At 49.2% G+C, this 27,138-nt stretch overlaps 1 protein-coding gene across 1 annotated transcript in view; it reads right to left on the minus strand.

Annotated features, from left to right (window-relative positions):
* Positions 1–27,138, minus strand: part of Tgfbi (transforming growth factor beta induced) — a 34,450-nt gene that overhangs the window by 1,504 nt on the left and 5,808 nt on the right. Inside the window, exons 2-15 of the mRNA XM_008831828.2 lie at positions 25,634–25,732; positions 16,009–16,073; positions 14,524–14,684; positions 14,060–14,224; positions 13,655–13,801; positions 11,728–11,869; positions 8,630–8,842; positions 7,783–7,920; positions 7,303–7,448; positions 6,314–6,450; positions 5,447–5,577; positions 3,202–3,326; positions 1,968–2,070; positions 1,317–1,396 (exon numbers count right to left, since the gene is read on the minus strand). Coding sequence (XP_008830050.1) covers positions 1,317–1,396; positions 1,968–2,070; positions 3,202–3,326; positions 5,447–5,577; positions 6,314–6,450; positions 7,303–7,448; positions 7,783–7,920; positions 8,630–8,842; positions 11,728–11,869; positions 13,655–13,801; positions 14,060–14,224; positions 14,524–14,684; positions 16,009–16,073; positions 25,634–25,732 — 1,852 coding nt within the window. The remainder of the gene's footprint in view (positions 1–1,316; positions 1,397–1,967; positions 2,071–3,201; positions 3,327–5,446; positions 5,578–6,313; positions 6,451–7,302; positions 7,449–7,782; positions 7,921–8,629; positions 8,843–11,727; positions 11,870–13,654; positions 13,802–14,059; positions 14,225–14,523; positions 14,685–16,008; positions 16,074–25,633; positions 25,733–27,138) is intronic.

Below are 27,138 nucleotides of genomic sequence, written 5' to 3' on the forward strand. Positions count from 1 at the left end.
GAGAGGGTCTAATTCCCCTGGAACTGGAGTGACAGATGGTAGTCAGCTGCTGTGTCGGTGCTGGGAATCGAACCCGGGTCCTCTGCAAGAGCAGCCAGTGCTCTTAATCATTGATCCATCTCTTCAGTCCCAGTTTTTCTCATTCCTTTTCTTTCCTTCTCTTCATCCCTCCTTCCCTCTCTCTTTCCCTCTCCCCTTCCCCTTTTTCCTGTTTTGAGACAGAATGCCACTCTGCAGCTCTGTCTGGACTGAAATTCTCTCTATAGACCAAGCTGGCCTCAAAAATGTGATGATCCTCTTGCCTCTGACTCCAGAGTGCTGGAATTGTACGTATGCATTATTCTACCTGGGCTAAGGGGTAAGGTTTTGTAGTGACGCTGTCCTTGAAGCTGATTGGAGAGGGGCTTTGCACATTGCCAAACTACTCAGAACAATTGTGGAGGTGAGATAGGAAGGGAAAGTTTAACCCATGGACCCCAAAGAGCCCCTCAGGCAGCCTCAGCAGCTTTAGGCTGTATAGCCCCTCTCATGTGGTGTCTGATATGTGGGGTAGACATTCCTGGGAGAACTCAAGACAGGCTTTTCCACTGAGACCAGAACCTAGAGTTGGAGTTAGAGCAGAAGAGTAAGTTGAGAGCTCTTCCTGACTACACTGAGATCTCTCTGTTTAAAAGTGGAGGAATATGTTAAAGCTCTGGCTGTGGGGGTCAGGACTGCATTCTGTAGCCTCTTCTCTGGAAATCAAACATTCTACAAAGTACTCATGGGCCCTGCCTGACTCAAAGGTGCCTACATGACACCCTAAGTGATAGGGGACCAAGTGAGGAAGGTCAGAAAAAGTGAGAGATATTCCAAGGTGGAGGTAGGGCTGAGGCTGGGGAGACAGGCTCTATGCACACAGCAGTAGTGCTGTATTCAGGATCTACATACTGCCCAGGGACACCCAGACCAGCATCACCCAGGATGAATAAGCCATGGCAAATAGAAGCCTATAACTTGAAGACTCAGCAGGCCAGGCCACTTCAGGGTGGGCTGTCCACCTTGGCTACATGGATTCCTGAGCTGCCCTCTCCAGTACGGATTTACTGGTGAACTAAGGCTAGGAGACTTCTGCATGAAGGCCTAGCCTTTAGCCTACAATGGAAGCAGGAGCTGCCTGGGTTCTTTCCCCTGAATTCCACATAGACCAGTGCTGAGGATGTCCCAGCAGGAGTAGGGAGAGCATCTAGGGATGACAAGGCCTGGAGAGTCCTTCCATAGCCCAAAGCAAAGTTCCCAAGTCTGCTCCAGCTGGGCACAGCCCAAAGGCAGCTTACCCTGGAAAATGCTGATGCTTGTTTGAAGATTTCAAGAGCAGAGTCTGCCAGCTCGTCCCCTCGTTCCTGTGGTCGGTTGGCTGGAGAGGTAAAAAAAAAAAAAAAATCCACTGTGGCATGAGAGAGAAACCCTTAGCATTGCACCTTTAGCAGCCACGACTGACAGGCACTGTTGGGCTTTCTGGCTCACACTGCCCAGCGAATTTCCCCCTCTGACTTCCCATAATGCATGGTGAAACTGGACCATGGAGAGAGCTCAGAGCCAGGAGATGCTAGTGAAGTTCAGTTGTCCGGAGAGCAGGAGAATTGGGAACACTGCGCCAACATCCTCACGCACACAAACACCCGGGCCCCATCTGCCACCAACATCCACACGCACACACACACACAATGGGGTTATGTCAGAGTGGGGCTAAGACAGCAGGTAATTCAGTAAGAAGTATGCCCTGCGTTCTGCAGTGCAGTATCTTTGAACCCACACTTCCTGATTTACTTTCTATTCAGCCACAGAGTCCATCCACAACAGGCATTGTGTGACTACAAGTCCTCCTTACACTGATCTTTGTTTAAGATCATTTTTCTAGTGTGCACCAACTGCCACATGCGGAGCAGGGCCAGCTGCAGAGTCTTGGAGAGAGTGTAGAGCCTCACCTGGAGGTTGCAGGACACTGTTGATGGCATAGACCACACCATTTGTGGCCATGATGTCGGTTTCTGCAACAGGCTCCTTATTGACATTCACAACATTGTTTTTCTAAGAGTGGAGACAACAGTTGTTAAATGGGGGACATACTGACTTTACTCCTTTGGCTAGCTTCTACGGACCGTACACCTATTCAGTATGCAAACAATGAGGACACTCTAGTGAATGCAGCGGCTCCTGACCTCTGCAGACTTCTACTGCCTTGTGTGGACTCAGCACAGTGCAACTGACAAAATACATGTGCTCATAGCAGCGTGGGGCAAGGAGGATACTATCTCTTCACTTAACACGTGTGGGAGCTGAGACACAAGAGAGGCAGCACACCTCCTTTTAGCTGTGTAGGTGGGACAGCTAGGAAGAAGCCAGGCCTTCACTCTGCGTAGCATGCTCCTTCCACTTTCCCAGATGCTCAGCTTGAGATTTTCTGAAGGAAGGCCCAGTCAAGGTGTATCTATCCCATGCTTTCCTGAATGGCCCATGTGCCTGGGACAGACAGGATCCCAACTAGGTGCTAGGAGACTCTCAGTGACCTGTTTAGATTCAGTCTTTCCCAGCCTTCCTTCTCACGTGTCTTCCCGTGTTCCCTAGGGAACTGGCAAGCAAGGGACACGGAGGATCAGAGAAAGGAGTGGGGAGCCAGAGCCAGCTGACACTGAAGAATGTCCACCCGCGGGGAGCCAGTGGTCTCTTCTGAGCAGTGACATTCCCTGACCCAGGCTGTGTTCTCTTTTTCCAAGGTAGGGACAGTCTGAGCATAGCGCCAAAACAGTGACACCACTGACATGCAGAGCAGGAGACAACTGACCACAGAGCAGCGTCAAAACTGAAAAGGCCTCTTAAGATGCAGGTTATGGTGCAGCTCAGTAAGTCCCTGGGTTTGGGGGACTTGAACAGAAGAGGGTAGGGGTTGATATCTCAAGACAAGCAATCATCTCCCACCTTCTAAGGGGCTTCTCCACATTCTGCATCAGATGTTTTATTTCCTCGTACATCTGGAAGTTCCTACTTATATCTAACTACAATCTCACTTGATACCCCTGAGGAGCCTCTTCTCTTTTCCCATTTTTTTGGACAAATCACATTCAGAGGTTGAGTTGGCATCTTAGACGTTGTATGAATGGCGAGGTGTGCTCTGGGAGACTTCATGGCCACACGCAGCCAACCTTTTGCTGGCACACTCACCGAGCTGACTTCCAGCTTGTCTCCTTGGAGAGATTTCAGCCGCACCAGGGCTCCAATGCCTCCGCTAACCAGGATCTCATCGCCTATATGGTATTTCAAGATGTTGGCAAGTTCCTTGGCATTTCCTGCAGGGGGGTTGGAAAAGGAGACAATGTTAACTGCAGGGTTAGTAACTGGTGAGGTTAAGGAACCAGAGAAGATGCAAGCGGTTAGTCCTGAGCTGTAGAACTTCCTGAACAGGTAGAAGTATTTACTGGGCACCTATTGTGTGCTCAGCCCATGACCCACCACCTACATAATGGTCAGTAGGCACCTGTGGTCATGAATCAGCCCTGCAGCCAGCAGGTGACTGGGTTAAGCAGGGTTCCCTGGTGGCTGAGAAGGAGTTAATCCATACTCCTTTGTATGACTCATGTTTCCATGAGCTAAATATTTGCCTGGAAGGCCAGGAGCCTTTCCAGCATCTGGGATGTTTCATCATTGACGTGGCTCCTGCTGGTTATAACACAGTAGTGAAATGTTTACATATTATCCCCTCAAGAGCATATGCTGTTGGAGATAGCTATTTCCTAAAGAGAGAACTTGAAAGAGTGAACAGCTGCACCCTGGAGCTGATGAGGTCAGGGCTGAGGGGGGTATTCCTTCCACAGCATCCCTACTTGGCACATCGAGACATTCCTTCCATCCCACATCAGTTTCTTCGCCAACTGGGACAGGCATCCAGTGCCTTTCCCAAGTTGCATAGAGGCAGCACTTAAATCAGCCAGCTGCCCCCTGGACTTTGTTTCTCCTATCGCCAGTAATGGTTCATGTTCCCAGGGCTTATGGGGACAGCTGTTCCCAGCACCATGAAACTGAGAACAGTAAATTTTAAAACACTTGGAGAGTTCACTTGGTTATCAATATATCCACAGAGTGAGTGCCAAGGGATGGAGCCACCTGTATACCAAGGGCATCCACACTGGAGCTGGTAAGAGTTCCCCTCCCACCAGAATACTGCCTAGAGGCTCAGGGCCAAGCCAGTGCGCAGGGGTCAGGGTCTCCTTTCCAGATCTCTAATATCTGGGCCACCCTCCCTCTCCCAGTGTCATCTACCCTGCTCACAGGCCTTAGGGGGCTGTTTTGGAAGCTTTCCCCACACCCCTCCTCTGCTTTCACACAACTGAAAACAAGGGAATTTGAGCAGGCGTGGGCCACCCGGGGACTATTCCATCTTTGCAGGGGTGAGAGGGGATGGAAAGTTTATGTTCAGCATGAACTTCTCCCCTCTTCTCAGGAACCTACGTCAGCATCACAGACACAGGCATCCACTTAGCAATAAAGAGAATTAAACAGGACACAAATTTAGCTCACTGCTGACTGCAACCTGAGCCTTCTACTCTCCTACAGGAAGGAAGGTGTAAACAGTGTGTCCTAAGGGTGGCTGAGGTCCTTTCTCACCCTCTCTTCTGTTGCTGACTCACCTTGCTGGGAGAGAGGGTGAGTGAGCATCAGAGCTAAAGCCCAGGCCTTCAGAGCATCATGCCCTGCTGCACACGCTGCATCCCTTTCAATCTACAAGGTAATGAGCCAGGACTCTTGACAACCACATTTTTCTAACGAAGAAACTGAAGCTGAGAGAGGTTCAGCAGCTCACCAGAGCTCACTCACAGAGCCAGGATTTGAGGTAATCTGAAATACGAGTTCTTAGCCATAGCTAAGTTCTCAGGACTGTGAGTGGCTCCTAGGGGAAGCTTTTCTCTCTGGGGACATTTAATACAGGTAAGTGGCTTCACTATCACATCCCTCACAGGTCACCAATGGAAAACATACTTCCGTGACCAGGCTGATTGTTACCTAATTCCCCCTGCCTGTCACTGTGCCTTAAGAAGCAAACCTCTATGAATAACATCACCCAGATAAAAGGGAGGCCCATGGCAGGAGAGGGAGAATGGGACACTCAGGGGCCCCCTTTGCCATGGTCATGACAGGACTGCAAATGGTCCTGGCTGTTTTCCATGCTCTTCGTCCAAGCTCTTCCTGGTGCCTGCTCTCTTCCCACCTCCTTTTCTCCTTGCTGCCAGCCTGGCCCTGGCCTGTCATCACCTTTAGCTGTCACCTTAATCCTGTCCATATATTTATACAATGGTCTCATCATTAAATCCCTTGAGTCAAGTCCTTTGTAATGAGCCAGCTGTTTCCTCCTGGGAGCCTGGTGGATTGTTGTTTCAGAAAAGAAGAACTATCTACTTAAATTCGTCTTTACCCAAGAGTTTGTTCAGTTCTTCTGGAGGTATGGCTTGGAAGGCTTCATTTGTGGGAGCGAAGACGGTGTAGACCCCTTCCCGGTTGAGGGTCTCTGTCAGCCCTGCGGATTGGATGGCAGCCACCAGCATGCTGTGGATAAATACAGAACAATGCCACTCACCTGTGCGTGGGTGGAAGAGGGCTGTACCTCATCTGAGGACACTGAGCCCAGACCTCTGGAATATGCATCCCTGGCTGGTTTTCACACCGTCCTCGTGCAGGAGTGGGGAACTACTACAGTTGGCATCTTCTTTTCACGGAGCATAAATGCTCCACTCAGAAAAATGGCTGAAAGTCAAGAGCCCAGAGGGAAGGAGGGAGAAGAGAGAAGAGAGCTAACACGGCCAACACAGAGACAGGCCGAGCTGAGGAGACTCCAGTTCCCAGGTCCTTGTACAGGTGGCTGACTGCAGTGCCAGGGAAACACGTGACCTGACAGCACTCAGTGGTGAATTAGCAAGTGGAAACAGAGAGCAGGACAAGGAAGCAGAGTGACACTGTGGCTTCACTTGCCTGTAGATAGATGCTACAAAAAAGTTCATCAGGTCCTCAAAGCCCCATGCTCTCAGCTCACTGGGGACTCTCCAAAGCAAGTGAGGTTTCCTTTGTGTTTGGTAATAAAAATGTCTCCTCCCCCTTCTATAGATATGAGGGCTACACTGCCAGCAGGAGCCCTGCTTCCCAACTTAAGGTTTCAAGGTGACCCTCATCCTTTCCATACCCCAAACCTGGATGGTAACCCCCTAGACAGGTAGGACTCTCAACAAAACCTGAGGTCCAGCGTGAACACTTGGCAGAAGCCTGACCTGGGGATGAGACTGGTTACCTAAAGCGATTGTCTCCCTTTAGGACATCCATAACAGTCCCCATTGGGGGGGTCAGCATCCGGTCCATGGTGAACAGGGTCCCGTACCGTCCTCTCTTGTCATGGGCAGCAATGCAGCTGTTTTCAATGCACAGGCTCTGCACAGAAGAGGGGCAAAAAAAGGGAGACAGCTATCCTCTCAGACAGGGGCCTCCAGATTTGTTTAGCACCTGTGATGATGGCATCACCCACAAAGGTCTTCCTCAAGAAGGATGGCCAAGAGACCCTGAGGAAGTTACACAGAGACTCCACTAAGAATGCCAGTTTCACAGGGGTTCATTGGCAATGATCACATAGACAAACTGGAGGCCACTGATGACCATCTTTGGCCAAATGGTCCGTTTAGCTTCAGCAGAAGCAACACTGGGTTTTGCTTCCTGTTTGAGGTCACAGGAGAGTTTGGAGCCAAGGACAGCTGAGCTTCACAGAGCTTCTCTTCACACAAGCTCGGAAGGATTCAAAATCTTCATCCCTCCTCCCGCTTGTTCATCCCTCTGAGTCCCAAGCATCACTGTTTAACAGTTCAGTTAGAAGGCTGAGCCTTATTCTCCAAGCCTGCATGAAACGAGGTTCTAATCCTTCTACACAATCTCATTTATCATCATGCATATTTTCCAAAAATACTTCTTCCTTGTAGAAGCTGGTTCTTATGTAAGCCTCTACTTGTTGGAGACTTTTTTTTCTCCTTTTTGATTGAAGTTTTGTGATTTTCATACAATATAATTTGATGATATTTAGATCCCCATCCATATCTCCCTATATTGCCCTTGGCCCAATTTAATGTAATCTATTACACACACACACACACACACACACACACACACACACACACATGCATGTAGAGTCTAATTTGCAGCCCCAAATGTGAGGACTTTTTAAAAAACACTAATAAATTTCCATTTCTTATAACTAAGCCAAAGACGGGGTATGAGTTAGGAAGCAGGACTTACATTACGATAAACAAAAACCCTCAGTTTTTTGCCTCCCAGTGTGTCCAGAGTCTGTCCATGGTATAAATACTTAGAGGCCAGCTTTTCCTTAACTATATGGTTCAGAAGCAAAGTCTTCATTTGGGCATCGATGTGTGGGGTGCCATCTGCAAGAGTGGGAGTGGACAGGTTCAGAGAGACGGGATCCTGAGATGAGGAGGGTTCTGAGAGACACAGCAGAAAGCCCACCCCTCCTTGCATTTTGAAATGAAGACTGAGAAAGTAAGGGGAGGGGGTTCCAATATTACTCAACATTCTGCATCTTCTGTGGAAAAAGGGTATGGATAATTTGAGGCTCTTTGGAGTTTTGCCCTAAGAGGAAGAGCGATGCCCTTCCTTGCTGACCCCATGGTGTCTGCTTTGGACTAAAGTGGGTAGAAGGTTCCAAGGGTGGAGTGATTGTCTGAGAGACAGAGAACAGGGTGCTTTCCCCGACGTTACCTTTGAAAACCGAATTCAGAGGTGCCAGGAAGGTCAAGTGTTCTTTTCCAGAGAGATGTGTGCTGAGGCCAGCTTGTCTGAGGAGGTCAACAGCTGTTGAGACGTCTGACTCTGCAGCCAGTTCTAGCAGTGTCTTGGCTACAGGAAGGAAAATGGAAGTTGAAAGGGTAGGAGAGCTGCATGCATAGGTCATCAACCTCCACTCCAGAGTGGGACATCATCTTGTGAGTCACCAGCCCTTTAAACACAGTGGAGATCATCACATTTGTGTCACCAGAAGCCAGTGTCAACCCTAACTGGCAGGGAGGTGGGGTGAGTCATTTGGCAGAGGCCAGCATTGTCCCAGATCCCTGGGTGGCTTGGTCAGGGCCTGTTGGACTCTTGGGAGGAGGCTGCATGGTCTGTGTTAGCTTCTGAAGACTACTTCCATAGGAAGAGTTTTGTTCCCCACCCCTCCCCCAGGAGATTCCTATTCTCTTAAACTGGAACCCAAACCAAAGACCATCCTTGGTCAGTGGCCCTGGGGGTGGCTTGGGTACTGTAAGGGAGAAAAAATGCTCTGAGGTCAGCAAATGACCCTTTGTGCCCAACTACTTCATACAGATCAGAAAGGGCTCCGAGATGCTGTCTCTACCTCCCCGCGTGCTTCAAAAGGTTCCCCACTGCTTCATGGCAGTCTATGTCTGAAGGTCAAGACATCACAATTTCAACAGCCCCCAGGTTTATAGGAGGTACAGAGCTGTGCACTGCATCCAGGCAGGAAAATGGCCCAAAAGATTGCCGAATATCTCTGGCCCTATCACCAGGAACAGCAGAAGGGAGGGGAGACCCCGGAGGCCTGGCCTACCTGAATCGGGGATGAGCAGTTCATCAATGAAATGGATCACACCGTTGGTGGCCAAGATGTCTTTGTTGGAGATGACAGCTTTCCCATTGATGGTGAGCATGTCTCCACTGCAGCCCACCTCCAGTGTGGTGCCCTCCAGAGTCTCCATGGACAGTCCAGCAACAATGGCCTCAGCACACATAGCTGACTTCAGGATGTGGTTGTTCAGTAGGTCTGGGGAAGAGCAGGACATGGGTCTAGAGCCTGCAGTGGCCTGTCTGTAGGCACCAGCTCCCAGCCCATCCACAGTAGAGGAGTTTGTTTTCTCAGATAAGGACCTTCAGATGAGGCTGGGGAACCACACACCCAGATTTCGTTCTCTTGCATATCTGCTATTTAAAACCACTGAGACTCTGGAGTCAGACTGCCGGAGTTTGCATCCCTGGTCATTGGCTGGCTGAGGGGTCCTGGCCTAGCCATTTAGTCTCCTTGTGTCTCATCTTCCTCATGAGTGAACAGAAGAACTTGGTACTGTCTTCTAACCTCGAGGACAAACTTCTCAGTTGAGAGACACCAGCCATTTAGCTCATGAGTACTAGGCTTCAGGGTGAATTCTCATTTGGGGGAGAAAGGAAATCTTCACGGAGCCCACCATTGGGTCCTAATGAAAACTGCAGCAAAGGATAGCTGTGAACTATCTTTGTCTGGGTTCTGGCCATCTCACCCTAAAGCACGGACCTGTCTTAGAGGATGGGTGTGGCCTTTCCCAGCCACAGCTCACTCACCTGTCCAGGTGCAACTTTAGAGGTAGGGCAGAGACTGGGGCTGTAGTGCCACCCCACCCACCAGCAGGCTTTCATGGGCATTCATGCATGGCCTCTGTATAGAGGGAACCTCAAGGACTAGTCAAGGACATGCCCCACCCCCACCCTAGGCCCACAGATTCTTGATCTGTGGCTCTCCATTGTCACCAAAGTCCTTTGTCGTACGGTCTCTCCACAAAGGCAACAGTTTCAGTTTATCCTTAACTGTGGGAACCAAAACTGCTCTGTCACAGTCAGAAGGAAGCTCTGAGGCCCACAGAGGTATCAGAATGCTGGAAACTGACTTTGGAAAGTCAGGACTGACTCAGTTCAGTGAGGAGGGAAGCGAAAGGACAGCAAGACTGTGGAATCCAAGCATGGTGACACGTCTTTGTAATCCCTCCAAGTGGAGGCAGGAGTGACTTGAATTTGAGGCTAGGCTGGGCTACAGAGTTGAGACCCTGCCTGGAACTTGCTATATAGACCAGGCTGGCCTCAATATCAAAGAGATGTGCCTGCTTCTGCCTCCCAAGTACTGGGATTAAAGATGTGCGTCACCATGCCTGATGAGACCCTGTCTAAAACCAACAATAAGACCCCTTAGAAATGAGGCCTTTGAGGGATCTTGCTTCTTAGAGAAGCAAACTGAAGCCCTGGCGTGGGGTGGAGGGAATCTGCCAGGACCACTCAGAGGGTAAGAATGCCAGGAATAGAAGCCAGGCTTCAAACGGGACATGTCAGGCTACTCCTGGCATATCGGCCAACCCACTTGTACCAACAGAACACTGTTGATGTAGACATGGCCCTCTTCCTTCAAGTCTGCAGCCACAGTACCAGAGCCCCTTGCTTTGAGCAAACTGGCTATTGAGTAGGACAAAGCAAAAGAGCAAAAGGTGTGCATTTGGAGTCTGTATTGGATTCTGGTATCTGTGCATATAAAAAGTGCTCTGTACGAAAGATCTTTTAATGGGTGCTATGGTTTGGATGCTAAATTTCCTCAAATGCCCATGTGTTAAAGCATGGTTCCCAGGATAGGACTGCTTTAAAAGGTAGGGACTACTGCAAGACCTTTAAGCCATGGAGCTCCTCCTTCCCTAAAGTCACAGACCCCCCCAAACTGTGGGGCTAACTGGCCATTAACTAAAACATCTAAGGCTATGAATCAAAAGAAGTCTTTTCTCTTTATATATGGCTTGTTTCAAGTGTTGTGACTAACACAATGAGGAACATAGCTGTAATAGGAAGTAAAATTTGCTGAGATGAAACTCATACCTCTTCCAGGAAGCCTTCAGCGCCTGAGGCTGTGGGCCACGCCTGCTTTCCCTCACTGCACTGGCCACAGCACATCTCAAACACTGGTCTTGATGCCTGCCACACACCAGGCTTTAACTTCCTCGAAGGCACAGCTCTGACTGTCCTCCCTTTGGAGCCCCACTTCCCAGCCCAGAGCAGGTATTCAAAGCTTCCCACTCATCAGGACAGAAAATAGGTTCCATCTGTGCTTTCAGAAATGCGCCCTTTCCTAGCCCTACCTGGCCAGGTGAACATTTTGAACTCATACGCTGGCTGTAACATATTAGACATCTCATGTAGTACATTGCTAAGGTGGGTTTAATCAATTCAAAAGAAATGAAGTCACACCTCGACAGCATTTAGGAGGAAGAGTGTGACTGGGGTACACAGCTTGAGCGCTGCCCTCTTTCCAGGTGTGGTTCATTGGGCAGCTTAGAGCCGCTGCCTTCAGAGGTCACAGAGCTGAAAGGGGCTGGGTGGGGGCAGGGTGCACCTACCCCCTCCTAGTCTCCCTTCCCTGCCTGCTCCTTTCCTTTCCTCCAGCACCTAACTTAGCATTCAGAGGATGGAAAAAGCAATGGGAATTGAGCTGACCACTACTGATTCCTATCATTTTGAATTGCCCATGAGGCCTCTGGCCAGACAGAGGAAGACGCACAGGGTCACCATCCTGACTCCACTTGAAGGATGCCACTCACACACCACACTCCAAGCTGCTCAAGCTTCACACATCCACCTGACAGCTTCGGCCACTCCAGCTTTTCTCTCCCTGTATCTGGCCAGAGTCAGCTTGGCCTCTCCAGTGCTGCCTCCCTCTTCAGACCTAGTCTAAGGTGATGGGACTCTGGGCTTGCTTGAGAGACAGGTGGGGCTCTGCTCTGGTGTCCATAGAGACATGGCTGCTGGGAGCAACACAAACCACTGTTGCAGTGGATGTCGTGAGAGTTGCGGCATTAGAGTAAGGAAGAGCTCAGTCCTGCTGCTGCATGGAGGGAGGCAGCAACAGAAGTTGAGTATGCTCACCTTTCAGGGCCTCCGGGTCACCTAGGATCCGGTTCAAGGTCTCAGCAGGGATCTTCTCAAAGGCCTCATTGGTTGGGGCCAAGAGTGTGAACTGGCCTTCACCTTCCAGTAGGGTGTTGAGTCCAGATGCAGCCACAGCGGCCTGTGGGGAGGAGGGAGGATGAGTGCTCCCTGGGCCCTCCCTGGCAAGATGGACACACTGCTGAGTAGTTCTCCCCAGGGACCCAAGCCTCTGAGAGAAGCCAAAATCAGAGCGAAGTTCTACCTTGCTATGGACTCCATGGGCCCTGGCCTGTGCTCTAGCCATGATGGCCATTTTTCAGCTACTGAATGTACTTCACTCCTTCCCACCTCCAGGCCTCCTTCATCTCTGCTTCTTCGACTCCTTCAAACCTTCACCAAAATGTCATTTCTCCTCACCTGGGTCCCCAGATAAAAGTGAGCCTGTCTGGGTTGCTCCCCTCTTCCCAGCTGTTATCCCAGGGCTATTAGTGGTCACTGATAGAGCCTGTGGAGCGTAAATACCATATGACCCATGCTCTACACCCAGTGAGAAGGATCTAACAACATGAGCTGCTTCTTGGTTCTCAGATGACAACAGCCTCCTCCACCTGGTCTGTAAGGCCTAGAAGGACCCTCCTGCTGCTCCTCTCCCCTTCTGCCTGCCTAGGGCTCTTCAGTCAACAGACGTCCCCCATGCTGAGCTGCCTCTGAGCATCCCTCCAGTAGCAGAACCTCTGCTCTGGGCTTGTGCAGAATGTGCTGTTTTCCTTCAGTCCTCGCTTCCAAAGAGGCCTTCCCCGGCCCTCCCTCCCTCCCCAGCTACACTGTCTACCATGCACCCGATGATTTCCCCATGCTGATCACGTTGTGCTGCCTTGCTAGTGTCTTGTCTGACTCCCCAGAAAGACTGTTAGCTGCTTTGCTCCCTCTATCCCTGGGCACATAGAGAACGATACTGGGAAATGGCAGGGGCTTAAGAAACACACGCTAGAAGGAAAGATGGGTACTATGGAGGGTCAAAGGGGAAGAACACAAAACAGTACCTGTCAACCTTAATAGTGAGAGGAAACTGCTCGATGGGACTAAGTACTGTTAATTAAAGCATGTGCTGTCAAGTGTGGGGTAATATTGAAGACCCAAAAGAGAGGCAGGGAGAAGAGAGAGAGCCAGGCTCCCCAGGTCCGCTGCAGCCAGCTAAGAGTTCTCCTGAACACCGAGGCCCATCTGTGCCAGCGCTAAAGCATGTTTGTCTCTGTGTTGGAGATCTCCAGGGAGGGACTGCCCCACTCCCACTTGTGTACTTTGTGGTTAGGAAGTTCTCCTTGAAGCAGGCAAAAACCCTGACAGGGCAGCCTGCGTTCACTTCCTCCTGTGTGGATGCTGCCCACAGGAACACCCAATTGCCCTTCCAGTTGTCAGAATGCCTGCTGAGAATGGCAGATAGGAAGAAAGAAACAGTCTTCTTACGCCTCTGAGCACTCAGGGGCCAATGCAGGAGTCAGAGTCTAGACTCCTGAGTCCACACTGGTGGCTTTTCTGCCAGGTCTAGGTTCCAAGGAAACATGGGTATGGGAACCCAAGTGGTTCAGAAGCATCATGCAGGCTGACAGGTCATTTATAATAGTGCCCCACGTGGGAAGGAGGGCCTTCTCATTTCTGGACTTCACAGTTCAGGCCTAAGGCTCAGAGAACCGTGTCCTGCTGCCACCACAGACTACTGGATTATCCAGAGGAACCAAAGAAAAGAAAGCTTTAGGACAGAGTCATGTTGTAAAGGGTGGGCAGAGCTCAGCACTGGTTAGCACTTTCTCCATGTTTCCCCACGTGAGACATCCTCAGCTCCTCCAGAAGAAGTGATCCTGCCAGGTCCCTTTTGGGAGATCACCTGTCCCCAGCCTGGGCCTCTACCAAAGCAGTCTCTCACCCGAAGGGTCTCAAAGGTGTCCTCAATCTCGATGATCTGCTGGATGTTGTTGGTGATGGTGGAGATGACCTTGTCAATGAGGTGCACCACCCCATTGGTTGCATGGTGGTCAGCTTTCAGCAGCCGGGCACAGTTAACTGTTACAATCTGCCCAGAGAGGAAGCAAGGACAAGCGGTTAACACAGGGGCAGAGTTCCCAGGAGGGCAAAATAGAGCTCCCACAGTCAGAGGCAGAACGTGGCCTTGTGAAGTGGGAGGACCTACAGAGAACACCCAGGAGGCTATGGGCTGACTACAACTTATCACACTGTAAGACAGAACCCTAGAAAGCAACACCCTGTATGGGCCAGAAATGAGTTCGCTGTGGATGGAGGGGCAGTGCTGGGTGACTGGGGATGTCCCTACCCCGTTAGGATAGTGATGGATCTGGATGTTGGAGTTCTGGTACATGGAGGTGAGAGCCATGCCGTGCTTCAGCTCATCTGTCAGGACCCGCCTGTCCACCATGTGGTAGCGTAGAGCATTGAGCAGCTCAATGTTGACATTGCTCACCAGGGAGTCCAGCACTTCCTAGAAGGAAAGACCTTGTGAGTTAGGAAGCTGCAGCTCCCATGCTCCAGGGATAGGTCCCTGCTCCTGTGGAAAACTTATTTCCTAAGCCTCAAGTGGACCTAGACCTCTCTTGACAAGGATCCCCTCCTTAGTGAGCATCTGTGGGTTGGGACATTGGAAGACACCTTGGGGGGGGCTGCTTTAGCTTTACCTGAAACAGCAGGAGGTCACTACAGAATCGCATTGCTTGTGGGACCCCAGCCCTCAGGAGAAAGGCAGTTCCCAAGAAGAGAGCCCTGGGCAGGAGCTCCTCTCACCGCTGGCAAGGAAGCCCAGGCTTCATTGCTAGGGGCGAAGATGGTGAAGCTGCCAGGCCCCTCCATCTCAGGCCTCAGCTTCTCTGTGCGGTCTGTGTACAGCTGCGTGGTGGTCGATCCAACAACTCCCAGGGTCTCGTAAAGGTTTGAGAGTGGAAGGGCTGCAGGGGGGAAGGATAGAGGAGGGATGCACTGGAGTCGATCCTAACCGGACACACCTGTCCCTGCTTCCTCATCAGAGAGGACAGTGGGTACAGCTGCAGACAAAAAGGGACAAGGAAGTGGATGGAAAAGCCCAGACACCTATTGAAGAGGATGCTTAAAACTCACGTTTCTTAGAATAACCCAGTAAACCAAATGCCTCCCTATGCAGTAGAGCAAAGCTTTTGTTTCTAGGCATTTAGATAAAATAGGCATCATACTTACAAACTAGTTTTATAGATTTAGTCATTCCAAATAGTTCCCTAACAGCTTTAGGGAAAGAACTATAAATATTTGAAGTATTTTGTACATTTTTCAGGAACTAGAATATTCTGTCCACAAATCAGCCTGCAGTTGAAAAAGGCCTTGTTAGACATCAAGTAGAATGGTCATTTATTGGCTTTTTATAAGACAGCCTTTTTATATAACCCAAACTGGCTTCAATATCACTATGTAGCCCCAGGTTAGCCTTGAACTCACGTTGATCCTCCTAACTCAGCTTCCTGGGTGCTGGAATTACAGATGTGTGCCACCACACCCAGCTTAATGTTCATTTTTAAAGATCTGAAACTAGGATACCAAAGTTGAGTCCCCCTATAGGCCAACCTCCTTATCCCATTTCATCCTCTGCCTGCCTTTCCGTGGGTCAGCAATGCCGTGGCCCTTATCATACTAATCACATCATCATAACCTTGGTATGAATCCTTGTAAGTTTCTGTTCATAGTCTTCATTGTGGCACTAAAGAAAAGGTGGTGATAAAATTCACAATATCATGTGCACTGTACCTTCATGTGTCCGTTCATGGTTCCCTTTTGCTGCCTGTGAATAAGCCCACCCAGCCTGTTGTTCTCCTCCTGCCCCACGCCAGAGGCCAAGTTTAGATGCAGAATGAGGGATTGGTGGCTTGCTACACCCAGTTCCTACAGAGACTAGGCTACTTCATCTGATTTCCAGCAGGGCTCATGGGAAACCAATGGGCTGACAGGCCAGCCCTGTTGAACGCTCTAAGAATCACTTCCAGCCACAGATGACAAGGCCTAAACTGAGAAGACCAGAGCTGGCTTTTCTCTACTAGCTTGCTGAGAGTCTGGGGTAGCCCAGGAGGTGTGTCATTTCCAGCCCCCATCCTCTGCTACCACACGGAGCCAGTGAGCCCATGGGAGACTGCCAACCCATCCCACATGACCCACCCTGCTCTGCCTCTGCTGCTTTTTGTGTGGTACTCTTTTCTCCTAGCTCACCTTCTGTTCCCCCCACCCACAGGCATGTCCTGGCTCATTTACCTGCTGGGCAGCCTTTCTCTCCTGGGACCTTTTCATATCCAGGACAACACTCGTAGCTGATGACTCTGTAAAGACAGGCACATGAGTGTGTTGGGTGACACATACTCTTCCTCTTGGGCTCTCTCCAGGCAGAACTGCCAGAGGGTCAAGAAGAAGCGATGACAGGCACAGCATCCTCCTCAGAACATTATGTGCTAGATCATGACTGTGCTTCTCAGTGGCCAGGAGCTTCTCACTCCTCAGTCTTGTAAGAAAGTTTCTGATGGTTGCCAACATATGCAGTCAACCAAGAAACTGGATGAAGGCAGCGCCTTCAATGGCACAATTAGAAACACAACTCACCCAGAACTGTTCTCCACCACTAACGCACAGGAAACCTGACGGTTGGTGCTATGAAAAGGCAGCTGGGAGGATCAGAGAATCCTTGCTCTGTGCCTGCCTCACCCGGAGCATTTCATCTCCTTTCTGGGGCTTAGCATCTTCATGAGTGAAATATATGGTGCATAGTGCAGGCAGGCTTGCTGGCCTGTATCTCTCATGCTCTTCCAGAATGATCATTTAGTAATTCAACGGATGAGGTATGGATGATCATTCTGTGTTCTCAGTTTTTACAAATCGAGTTTGGAACGAAAACAAAGCAGTTCTTAATGAAGATGCTCGCTTTTCTACTTACTGAAATTAAAAACGTAATAACATGTTTACGGTTCTAAGTTGGAAATATCCAAATGAGTATTTAATAATGTATTCCTCATTGACCCTTACCCTTCAACTTTCCCATTGTCCTTCCAGAAGGCGGCCATTATCACCAGATGAACATGAATGGGGAGCAGAGAGCACTTGGAAATCATTTGTTCAGAAAAGTAAAGACTTTATCCTCCTTCCTCAGAGGAGCCCATTGTGGGACACTGCCTGCTGCCTGGAGGTCTGACAGACAAAGCCTCAGCTAGCCTGGTACTCGGGAGGCCCCAAAGTCAAGAGTTTCAAATAGCATTCTAAGGAAAGGAGAGTTCTGGAAGGGTATCCCTAAGACTTGCCTAAAGTCAAACCCACGTGCTGAAGACTTGCCTAAAGTCCCCCACGTGCTGAAGGCTACCCACAGGTAAGCAATCCTCCTCCCAAGGCCTGGAGTCAAAAGCAAGCAGCCCAGTTTTCTCCCCCTTCTTTCTTATGTGTGGGTTCTATCAGACTTGTTCACATAGGATGACATCATCAGAAGAGAGGCAGATGGAGAGGGAATGTGGCTTTGTATCTCCCTTCCCCCAGGAGGCTGCCCTCCATGTACCACATCTGGCTCTTGTGAATTCATTTGGAATCAGTTCAGGGAAGACTTAGCTAAGTGAAGACGAAGGCTGGTTCATCTGGTTCCCAGGGCATGTTTCGGGTTCTGACTACCAAGGAGCTGCCAGTGTCACTTGGCTAGAAATGCCTCCCCCAGATGATTGAGGAACGAGCTGAACGCTCTTCTATGCTCTGCCCTCTTCATCCTCTTGCTTCTTCCTCTTCCTTTTCTCCACCCTGCCTCCCGCCTGTTCCTTTCTATCCTTGAATCCTTATATCTGTGAGCTAAACAGACTATGACCTCAGGACTGACCCTGACCAACCCACAATGTTATTCTCAGAATGTAAAGTCATCTCTCAAAGTGAGAACTGACTGATGCGTAACTAGCAAAGGCAGAGTGGTGTAAGAAAAAGTCCTAGACAGAAGACTCGCTCTGTCTGTAACTAGCAGACCAGCTTCAAAGGCTCACTTCTCTTTTTGGTCTCAGTTTCCAGGTCTACAAAGTTGGGCACCATTAAAGATGATCTCTACTGCTCCTTCCAACCTCACACTCATAGTTCTAGTCAGCTGAGTGATTTCTAGGGGACGGATAAGCACTCTCATGGAAGGCAGTGCCGGCCAACCTCCCCTAGCTAAATACAGGGAGTTCCCCAAACCTTAAGCCCACAGTACCAGGGCCATTCATGCACAGGATTCTCAGGCTTTCTCTGACAAATACTAGGGCTCAGGGACAGGATGGTTCCTCAGGTAGGTGCCTATGCCATCAAGCTTGAAGACCTGAGTTGAATCCTCAGCGCCTCTACACGGTGTAAAGAAAGCACCGACTCTGGTGGGTTGTTCTCTGACCACATACCAGGGCATCTGTGTGTGCATGAGTGCGTGCATTCACGTGTGTGTGTGTGTGTGTGTGTGTGTGTGTGTGTGTGTAAAATCAATCAATCAAACAATCAGTTAATCAATCAATCAATGTCAGGTTCTCTGTTTGCAGTTGGGAAGGTGAATTAGGTTAAGCTCCCGCCCCAAATTAGTTACTTTCCAAAAATGTCAATGTGGAATTCTACAGAGTCGGAGAAGCATTTGGAAGAACTGTCTTCCCACAAAGTTGTCTCTGGGGCCCCTGTGTGCACAGAGCTACCTCATGTTCTATGGCTTTGAGCTCCCAGTTCTACTATCCAAACACTGCTCCCCAAAAGGTAGCTTCTGTCTACTCTGCTCCCTGCAAATCACAGGGCAGCTCAGCTCAGGTGGCCTCACCAGGATTTCAATGATTTCTCCAAAGTGTGTGAACATATGTGCACACATGTGTAGAGGAGGAGTAGAGAATGACATGGGAGAAGTGGGAAGCTGGGGGGCTGGTGAGGGACAGACCTGAGCAGAACAGTTGCAGACAGACAGGGCAACTTAGGATGGTGTCAGAAGGCAAGCTGTGGGACTGGTGGGCAAGGCACCTTAGAGCCTCAGCAGGCAGGGGCATCTCAGGGACTCTTCTCTCATTTGATCTAAGCCAGCTCTTTGACCATTGCTCTTGACTGTGAACTCATTTGGAGAAATCAGACTGACTTGGCAGTGTTGTTTCTTGATTGCTCAAGGTGGAGCCTTGACAGCCTTCCCTGTGCCTCTCTGGTGGGTTCTCTGCACTTGGCCCTTACAGGGGCTGGACAGTGTCCTGCTGTCACACGCAGATGGCTCCCACATCACGATACTCAGCACAGCAGAGGTTCAATCTCCAAGGCTGCATGCAATGCCTCCTCCAGACAAAGACTTTGTGCTGGTGAACCCAGGACAGCTCTATCCTGGGAGGCTTTCTCCTAAACCTCTTGCTCCGGGAACCTCTGCTTCCCAGGTTCTTCCTGCAGCCCAGCCAGGCATTGCTCTTTCTGCAGGACTGCAGGTATAGGCATAGCCTTTATCCGAGAACAGCCTTGTGGGCTGAGAAGGCTCTGCAGCTAGAAGGCTCCAGGCTCCCAGCTGTCCAGACAACATAAGCCCTAATCAGAACCAGTCTGCAGGGCAACTGTAGATTGCAATTGGAGGAAACAGTTCATTGGGGCCATCTTGACCAGAACTCCTTGAGCTGGCAATCTCCACAGTGGCCTGTCCCACCCTCCCTGTGCCCAGTGTTTCTATCTACATAGAACACAGGCTCTGTGAACACAGTGCTTGAAAGTGGTGCCACCTCTCTGGGACCCAAGCAGATAAAGCTGGAAACTATGGGTGCCTCCTGTCCACACAGAAATGGCTGTGTGTTTGGCATCTTGCCTCATTCAGTCCAGCTGTTTTGATTAAAGGCTTCTGCTTGGCCATACATACAGTCTGGCAAGTAAAAACCTCAGCTTGGAAAAAGCACATACTGTAGGCCAATGAGCTACTAAATATCTTGTTCCAGCTTCTCAGGCCAGAAGGATAATGAAGGAAAGGGTCTGAATTGGAAAGGCCTTTTAAGCAGGAGGGTAAAAAGACAGTGTTACCCCAAGGTCAAAGTGTGGGATAGACACTCTCCTCTATTCCTAACGTTCTCACTCAGGTTAGATGGGGAGAAATTTTTTTTTCGGGGGGCTGGGGATTTAAGCAGTGGAAGCACTTAGCTATAAGACCAATTAATTAACCTATGAAATTCTTCTTCTCAGGGCGAGTGCAACAGATTATCTCATAACGAAGTATCCGTAGTGCTGACCTGACATTTTCTTGTTTTCTTTGTGTTCAAATTCGTAGCTCCAGAAGCGCTCACTAATTAGTACACTATTTGCAATAGTTGAATGTGAAAACTGAAGTTTCTTTCTCAATATAGACTTAAAGCCATCACCCTCAAACGTACAGAATGACTCTGGCTGCTGTTCTGGTTGCAAGTGATGGGCTTTACTAGACTCAAGGAGAGATGGAGCAAGGAGTGGGGACTGAACTTGGTCTGTATGACAGAGTAAACCATGCATTGTGCCATCCTTCCCAAGATCTAGACATTGGCATGGCCCACAGACTGCTAAGTGGCTCATTTTCTGCATACCTGGTCTTGAACAAGGGCTGGGCTGATTCTTGAGGTCCTCAGTAGAAAATCACAGCTTTCCCTAAACAACTGTACCCCAGTAAGGGCCTCTGTCTCTATAGTTTTCAGAGCCCAGGGAGGGACAAGACTTCAAAAGATGGCCATGTTTGGTGTCATTTACTGTATGTGAGGATGGGAAGGCATTTTGGTGGCTGCTGGATGCTGACTGCATCTGTCCAGTTCCCATCCCCACTGTCTAATGAAAGGTTCTGTGGTGCCCCCTTGCATCAGAGGTCACAATGACCCCCAGACTTATGGTCAGCAACTGGAAGGTGATTGGCAATTGTGTCCCAAGGGCTCCTCTAACTCCAAGAGGATTTGTTTCTAAGGCCCATGTCTATAGGCCTGGGGCTGCAGAGACTTGGAGCAGCCCACATAGGCCCCCATCTGCTCAGTTGGGCACCTGCTGTGTTGTTGACACTAGCTGCCTGACTTGATTCTCTCTGGGATGGTAGTCAGACCTCCCTATTTCCCAGTTGATGACTGAATAGGATGCTTAGGCTTCCAGAGCCTCAATGTTCCTGTCTGTAAATGGGCTAATAATCACACTATTAGATCATAAAATGACCATGAGCACTGAACTAGTATACATTCAAGGCATACTTAACAGATACAGTACTTAATTGTCTTCTAAGTGCTCAGGGCAGAGCTCCTTCTGAAACAAATGAAAGCAAAAACACTCCTAGCAGAAATGTTAATATGGAAGCTAAGTTATTACATAATATAATACTATAAACTTCATAGAAGTAATACCCTATGTGAAACCACTGGTTAAATGACGTTGTGATATCAATAAACTCAGTACAGAGGGTTGTATTGGTTTCTTATAGCTTATTGTGACAAATTGCCACACATTCAGTGGCTAAAATATTACAAATTTATCATATTACAGCTCTGAAGGTTAGAGTCAGAAATCAGCATCATGGGGCTGAAATCGAAGGCCGTGTTCCTTCTGCAGCCAAGAGGGCAACCCACTGCCCCCTTTTCAGCTTCTGGAGGCTGCTACATCCCTTGGCTGGTGGCAGCATCACTCCAGCTTCATATTTCACCAGCATGCCCTCTTTTCTGACTCTACTTCTACACTTCCCTTTTGCCAAGACCCTAAATCATGCAGGTTCATCTCTTGCTGTCAGATCCTCGCCTTAGTCATTTCTGCAAAGTCCCTTTTCCAGATGAGGAAACATATTTATAGGTTTTCAGATTAGGCTGGGGGCATCTTTGGGAGATCATTACCCCACACGGTACCGGGCTCATGCAAGTTCTCAACAGAAGAAAACTCCACACCAGCTAAGCAGACTCCTCATTGGTAGGACAGTCGTCTGGACCTAGGACCTTAGGAAGCAGTGTCTCACAGGGTCTTTGGTGTGTGCCCAATCTCTATCATCCTATAGGTTATTGATGGGGTCCCAGCTGGCTGCACACAGAACCTGAAGCAGGTGCGGCTCTGGGAGTAGCACAGATGGCTCCTTACCACCCTCATTATTCTCCTCTTGGGACTAGGATTAAGGAATGTGGGAAAGAGAGGAAACGAGTGATTTTTTCCAGCTTTATGTCAGATGGCTCTCTGCATAGACCAACAGTCACTAGAAGTAAACCTGCTGGCTGATGGGAAGGCACCACCATGTCCCAGCTGGCTCAGGAGATGTCCAGTCTCTGAATGCAGGCAGCTGCTAGGCAGAGCAACAATGGTCGCTAGAGAAACAGTGTCTTGGCAGCTCATCTTAGCTGCAGAGAACGGCTTTGGGGCTGTGTATCATACTGTACTCTTTAATAGACTGCCACCACCACCCACCTGCTGGCTCCCACACTGGTCCATCTATGCCATCTTTAGGATGTTGAAGCTCTGGCCAGGACTGTGACATCACTATTATGTCAGCTCCCTCCATCTCCCTTGTGCTCACACAAAAGAGGCCAGTGGAGAAGCAGCAGGTTTCCCTCAGGTCTCACAACACACACACACACACACACACACACACACACACACACACATATATATTTTCTAGTTCCCAATCAAACCAGGACCTGAAATCACAGAGCGAGCTACTGTCTTCCACCTACAAGTTTCTGTCTCATTAGCCTTTGTGCCTCTCTGGTGCTCTGCAGATCTGAAATAAAAGCTGAAGTGGCCTTCTAAGTAACAGAATTCACTCAAGCCCACCAAACAGGGGCCCAAGTAATCATGCCCTGCAATAAACCTTGGTGACAGATTTCGGTGCTTCAACACACAGCACTGAAGCCTCAGGTTCTTCCTTCCTTGGAACTGTAGAAAAGCTGTCACTGGAGCTCCACTGATGAGGACTGGAGCATAGCCAGGCCATCCCCTACCCTCTAGGCAGTGGTGGCATCCAGAGCCTACTGCAGAAAGCAGGTGACTCCAGGCCCCGTCTCACAAGTTTGTCCCTGTGTGTGACCTCACATGACAAGATCTTTACCTCGGTGCTTGGTGCCCACTTTCAGCTTTCAGAATCAAAATTCCCTTCTGGTCTCAGGCCCCTGGAGGATCTGTGCTGCTCCCAGATCCACGACATTTGTTCCCTTTCACCTCAATATATGTTTCTGCTACAGCTTCCTCCCTGGAAATTTGCTGAGAAAATGCCCAGTGCATATGCTGGCCCCACATCAACACAGTCCTCTGCTCCAACCACCATACTTTTAGCTCCCAGTCTTCATCCACATAAACACAGCTAGGGACTCAGTCTCCAGGATGACATCAACCCCAGCCAGTGCAGCTCCCCCACCTGGCACTTGATAGTGGCTATACGTGGTGGTTAGGTGGCTGCTTCCTTAGAAGCCTCCATCCTGGGCAAAGCAGAGTCCCACAAAGCTGCTCTTGTTCCTCGGAGACAACAGAGATGAGTCCGCCTCTTCCTCTTCCTCTCTCGGTCCCCTGGGTCTCTTCCAAGTCAGCCCCACCTTCCTGAGGCTGCACATGACATTCTGGGAGAGTCTCTCTTGTCCTGGATCATGAAGTTTTTTCTTTTTTTTTAAATCAGCTCATGTTTTTGTCTCCTCACTTCCTCTTTTGTAAGGCCGCCCAAAGCAACAGCCATGTTCAAGAGTTGGGTGTGAATATCTTTCTCCTTGGCTTTGTGAGACAAAGTCGTATTTGGGATTGCACTGGGCCTTGTCTGACCCCACTATAAACATCATCTTCCCATCACAGCCTCACACATTTTCTCTTCTTGGAGCTGGGGTCCCCTCTGCACTCATCAAGGTGAGAAGGCTGCTTCATTATCTCACAGTACTCTTGAAAACAAACCCAAGCTAGAGGGGAACTCGATTGCCAGGAGCATGTTGTCAGCACACGTCCCTGCGGTTTGTGCCTCATCCTGGCACACAGAGAAAGACTGGGCAGGAAAAGTCAATAAACCAATGCAACTCACTGTCAACCAGTATCCATCTGGGAGTTGTCCAGGAATGCTATCAAGCCATGAATTCCTCGGTCAAATGCTATAGCGTAGGACATCTAAAACAGTAACTGACACCCTGTGGCCAGTTTACCATCACAGATGAGTCCCAGTTTTAGAGACACCTGAACGAATCAAAAGGTGGATCTCTGAAACTTGGTGCTCTGACATGCAGACCTGCTTGCCTGGCATCAGCACTTTGGTCATCTTCCAAGAAGCAATTATGTGAGCTCTGATTTGTGTTTAGTTAAGCAATTAGTTGTTTGAGTAGATCCTATAAGCACATCTAAGTCTTCATCAGTACTGAAGGTGTTGTTTTTAAACCTGGGTATCCTGGAACGATGTTCAATATCGCATTTGCATAATCTCTTTTTGTTCAAAACAGCAAAAAAATTACTGCTGAGCATCTGTTCACTGAACCTGGGAGGTGTCCTAGCTCATGCAACTCTCACTCGGCGGGAAGCCAGCTGCTGTGGACTGTGCACACAGGTTCCCAGAGAGCTGCTGGTCTCTCTCCAGCTCTGCCCTGTTCCTAGTTTCTCTGGACTGAGACCAGGATGGATGACTGCCTAACACAATCAGAGTCACACACTGTGATATTTATTTCCATGAACAAGTTAAGGAAATTGCATTTTCCTTCCTTCTGTTCATTAAGTTGGAGGAGACAGTTGGTTGAAAGCAACATCACAAGCAATAAATTTAAAAACCTCTAACACTGGAACACATTTAGGAAAATCTTCCCATTCTGCAGAAAAGAGGAGACCAGGCTCCCACAAGTGGCTCGGGAGGTTTTTGCATGGCACATCCTCTCTTCTGCAGGACAGAGCCAACTTTGAGGTCTGTTGACAGTCAGTGCCAAAGTCGATTAGGTTTACAGAATGCTGTTAAAACATGCATACTGTTTCCACCAGGCAGCCAGGGAGTGAACGTGAAGGTCACCTCCCTCCATACCCAGAGACGCAGCCACAAGCCCTACTGCGACCACCACACTCTGTGGACCCCCTTCCTTTAGTATGTGTGGTCTAGACTCACAAATTCTGGGGTGAAAATGAGCATTCAGTGAGTAGTTGCTATGTACTGGGCACAGTATTCATCCTTTTATGCACATTAGTTCATTCAACCCTCATAACAACAGCAGACCCTTTGGCTAGCTCCATTTTGTAGATGAGGCAACTGAGGATTCAAAAGATGAACCTTCCTCAAGTAAGTGGCAGAAGCAGGATCTGGAGTCTGAGCCTGGGTCTTAGCCTGCTATGTTGTCTCCTCATGTGCATATTTCTAGGCATCCTGTCTTTTTGAGGTGTTTACCTTGGGACCTGCAGAGCAGGGGTGATCTTTGGGTAAGTTCACCAACTGCTTTTCTTTCCCAAAGTCACATGTTGATAGCTTTTCCTCTGAAGATTTGTAATGTTTAGTGGAGGTTGAGAGAAACATTCATGCCCACACAGACAGACAGACACACCCATACACACACACCCCCACACACACTTTTATGCTGCTTATAATCCCAACCAGCCCTGATAAGCATTTCCACATCTTGTCAGTAGCCTTAAAAATGTAAAACACGGGTGTGGTGGTGCATGCCTGTAGTCCCAGCACTTGAGAGGCAGAGGCAGGTGGATCTCTGTAAGTTCAAGGCCAACCTGGTCTACATAGTGAGTTCCAGGACAGCTGGGGCCACGGGGAGACCCTGCTTCAAAAAGACCAAAAAAAAAAAAAAGTAAAACACAAATGGTCAGCTTCCTAAAAATGCCACTCCCCACATACATTCCCTGACTTGCCTGTCTATACATCCTCCTCATGGCTCTCTGAGCAGTCTGACCTTTTCCATAGCTGGCTGGCCCAGGGCACCTGCAGCTGGCATATAGCTGGTAGTTGTGGGTAGCTACAGATACTCACGTTGGCTTGCCGCAGATTTTCCTCTGGTACCACTGCTTGCAGTTGGTAAAGTACTTCTTGTTGGTGCCAATGACCTTCTGCACAGCACATACATTGGGACTGGAAACAAAAGCAGCAGTGTTAGCAAGTTGGTCAGTAAGGCACCCACACTCAACTCAGCCCCATCATGGTGGCCTCCTTGGTTCAGGAGAGCTGCCTAGAAAGGGGGAGAGATAGCCATTTTGGTGATTTGGGGTAAACTTTGGCACTATGTATATTCCCACTACACTCAAAAAAAAGAGAGGAAAAACTTCTCAAATTCTTCAAGTCTGTCTCACATACCGATGCAATTTCATGTACGTTTCACACATCGGAAACTGTTAAGTATAAATGAAAGCATATTCAAATGTTAGGTTACATGCTAAAGATTGAGAAAACTAGCAAAATCAAAGCAATCTGTTTGCTAAGAGATGTGCCAGCCTTCCTCTGTACCTGCACCCTGTTCTGAGCACAGACCCAGTGGCCTACTATGTGCTACAGGCCCTGCTGTAAGAAGGGAAGGCCTCCAGCAACTCCCAGCCAGCTCCAAAAACACACATGCTCTGCTTTGCATGTCTAGACAAGCTGCTTGGCTCTCAGGACAACCCACTGGGAGTGTCCACCCTACAAACCAGGGTGCGTGGCCAGCTGCTGTCAGGAGTGCTCTCCCACTTAACTCTCCATTGCCCATGACTTAGAGCTCTGCTCTGGACATTCCCCAGAGCACCTTCTCACCGTCCAAGGCAGCGCTCTCCTCCCTCACTCTCACCTGGGATGCAGCCCTTATTTTACGCTAGGTACCAAAAAGACCAGACAACTGATGTGCAAAGGTGTCCCCTCTTTCCAAATTCCTACAAAAGAATCTTGAGGGCAAGAGTTCTTGGCCTTTGACATTTGGACAGGGTCAGTGGGGAATGAACTTTTTGAAAATGTTTTAGGACAATGCAGCTCAGAAAGAACTGCAGTAACTCAGGGGAAAAGCAGAAGGGAAGCATGCTGGGTTTCTGCCGAGAAACCTTTTCTAGGGCCAGAGAACTTTGTTTTGGTGTATTTTATTCTATTGAGCAACCAGAATGGTGTTCAGGGATGGGTTTTAATCCCAAGTGGGGAGGGCTTGGACAGGTCATAGAACTTCTGAATCTCAGTTTCTTCGTCTCCAAAAGCCAATGACAGGCACAGCAGCTGAGGGGTCAGTCAGACTGCCTTCACCCCAACTCACCCAACTCAACTTACAAGGATGGTGGGACCTTCCTTGGAGCCCCAGAGGCAAGGAAGCTCGATGCTATGTGGTGACAAATGTGAGGGTTTTCCTGATTGAATTATAAATTAAAAAAGAAGAACTAGTTTGCAGCCCCACCAGCAATGGATAAGTGTTCCCCTTTCCCCACATCCTCTCCAACATTTGGTATCATTTGTTTTCTTGATCTTAGCCAGTCTGACTGGGGTAAGATGAAATCTTAAAGTGGTTTTAATTTGCATTTCCCTAA

The sequence above is a fragment of the Nannospalax galili genome, unplaced genomic scaffold (genome assembly GCF_000622305.1).
Source record: "Nannospalax galili isolate Female #2095 unplaced genomic scaffold, S.galili_v1.0 scaffold735, whole genome shotgun sequence".
NCBI lineage: Eukaryota > Metazoa > Chordata > Mammalia > Rodentia > Spalacidae > Nannospalax > Nannospalax galili.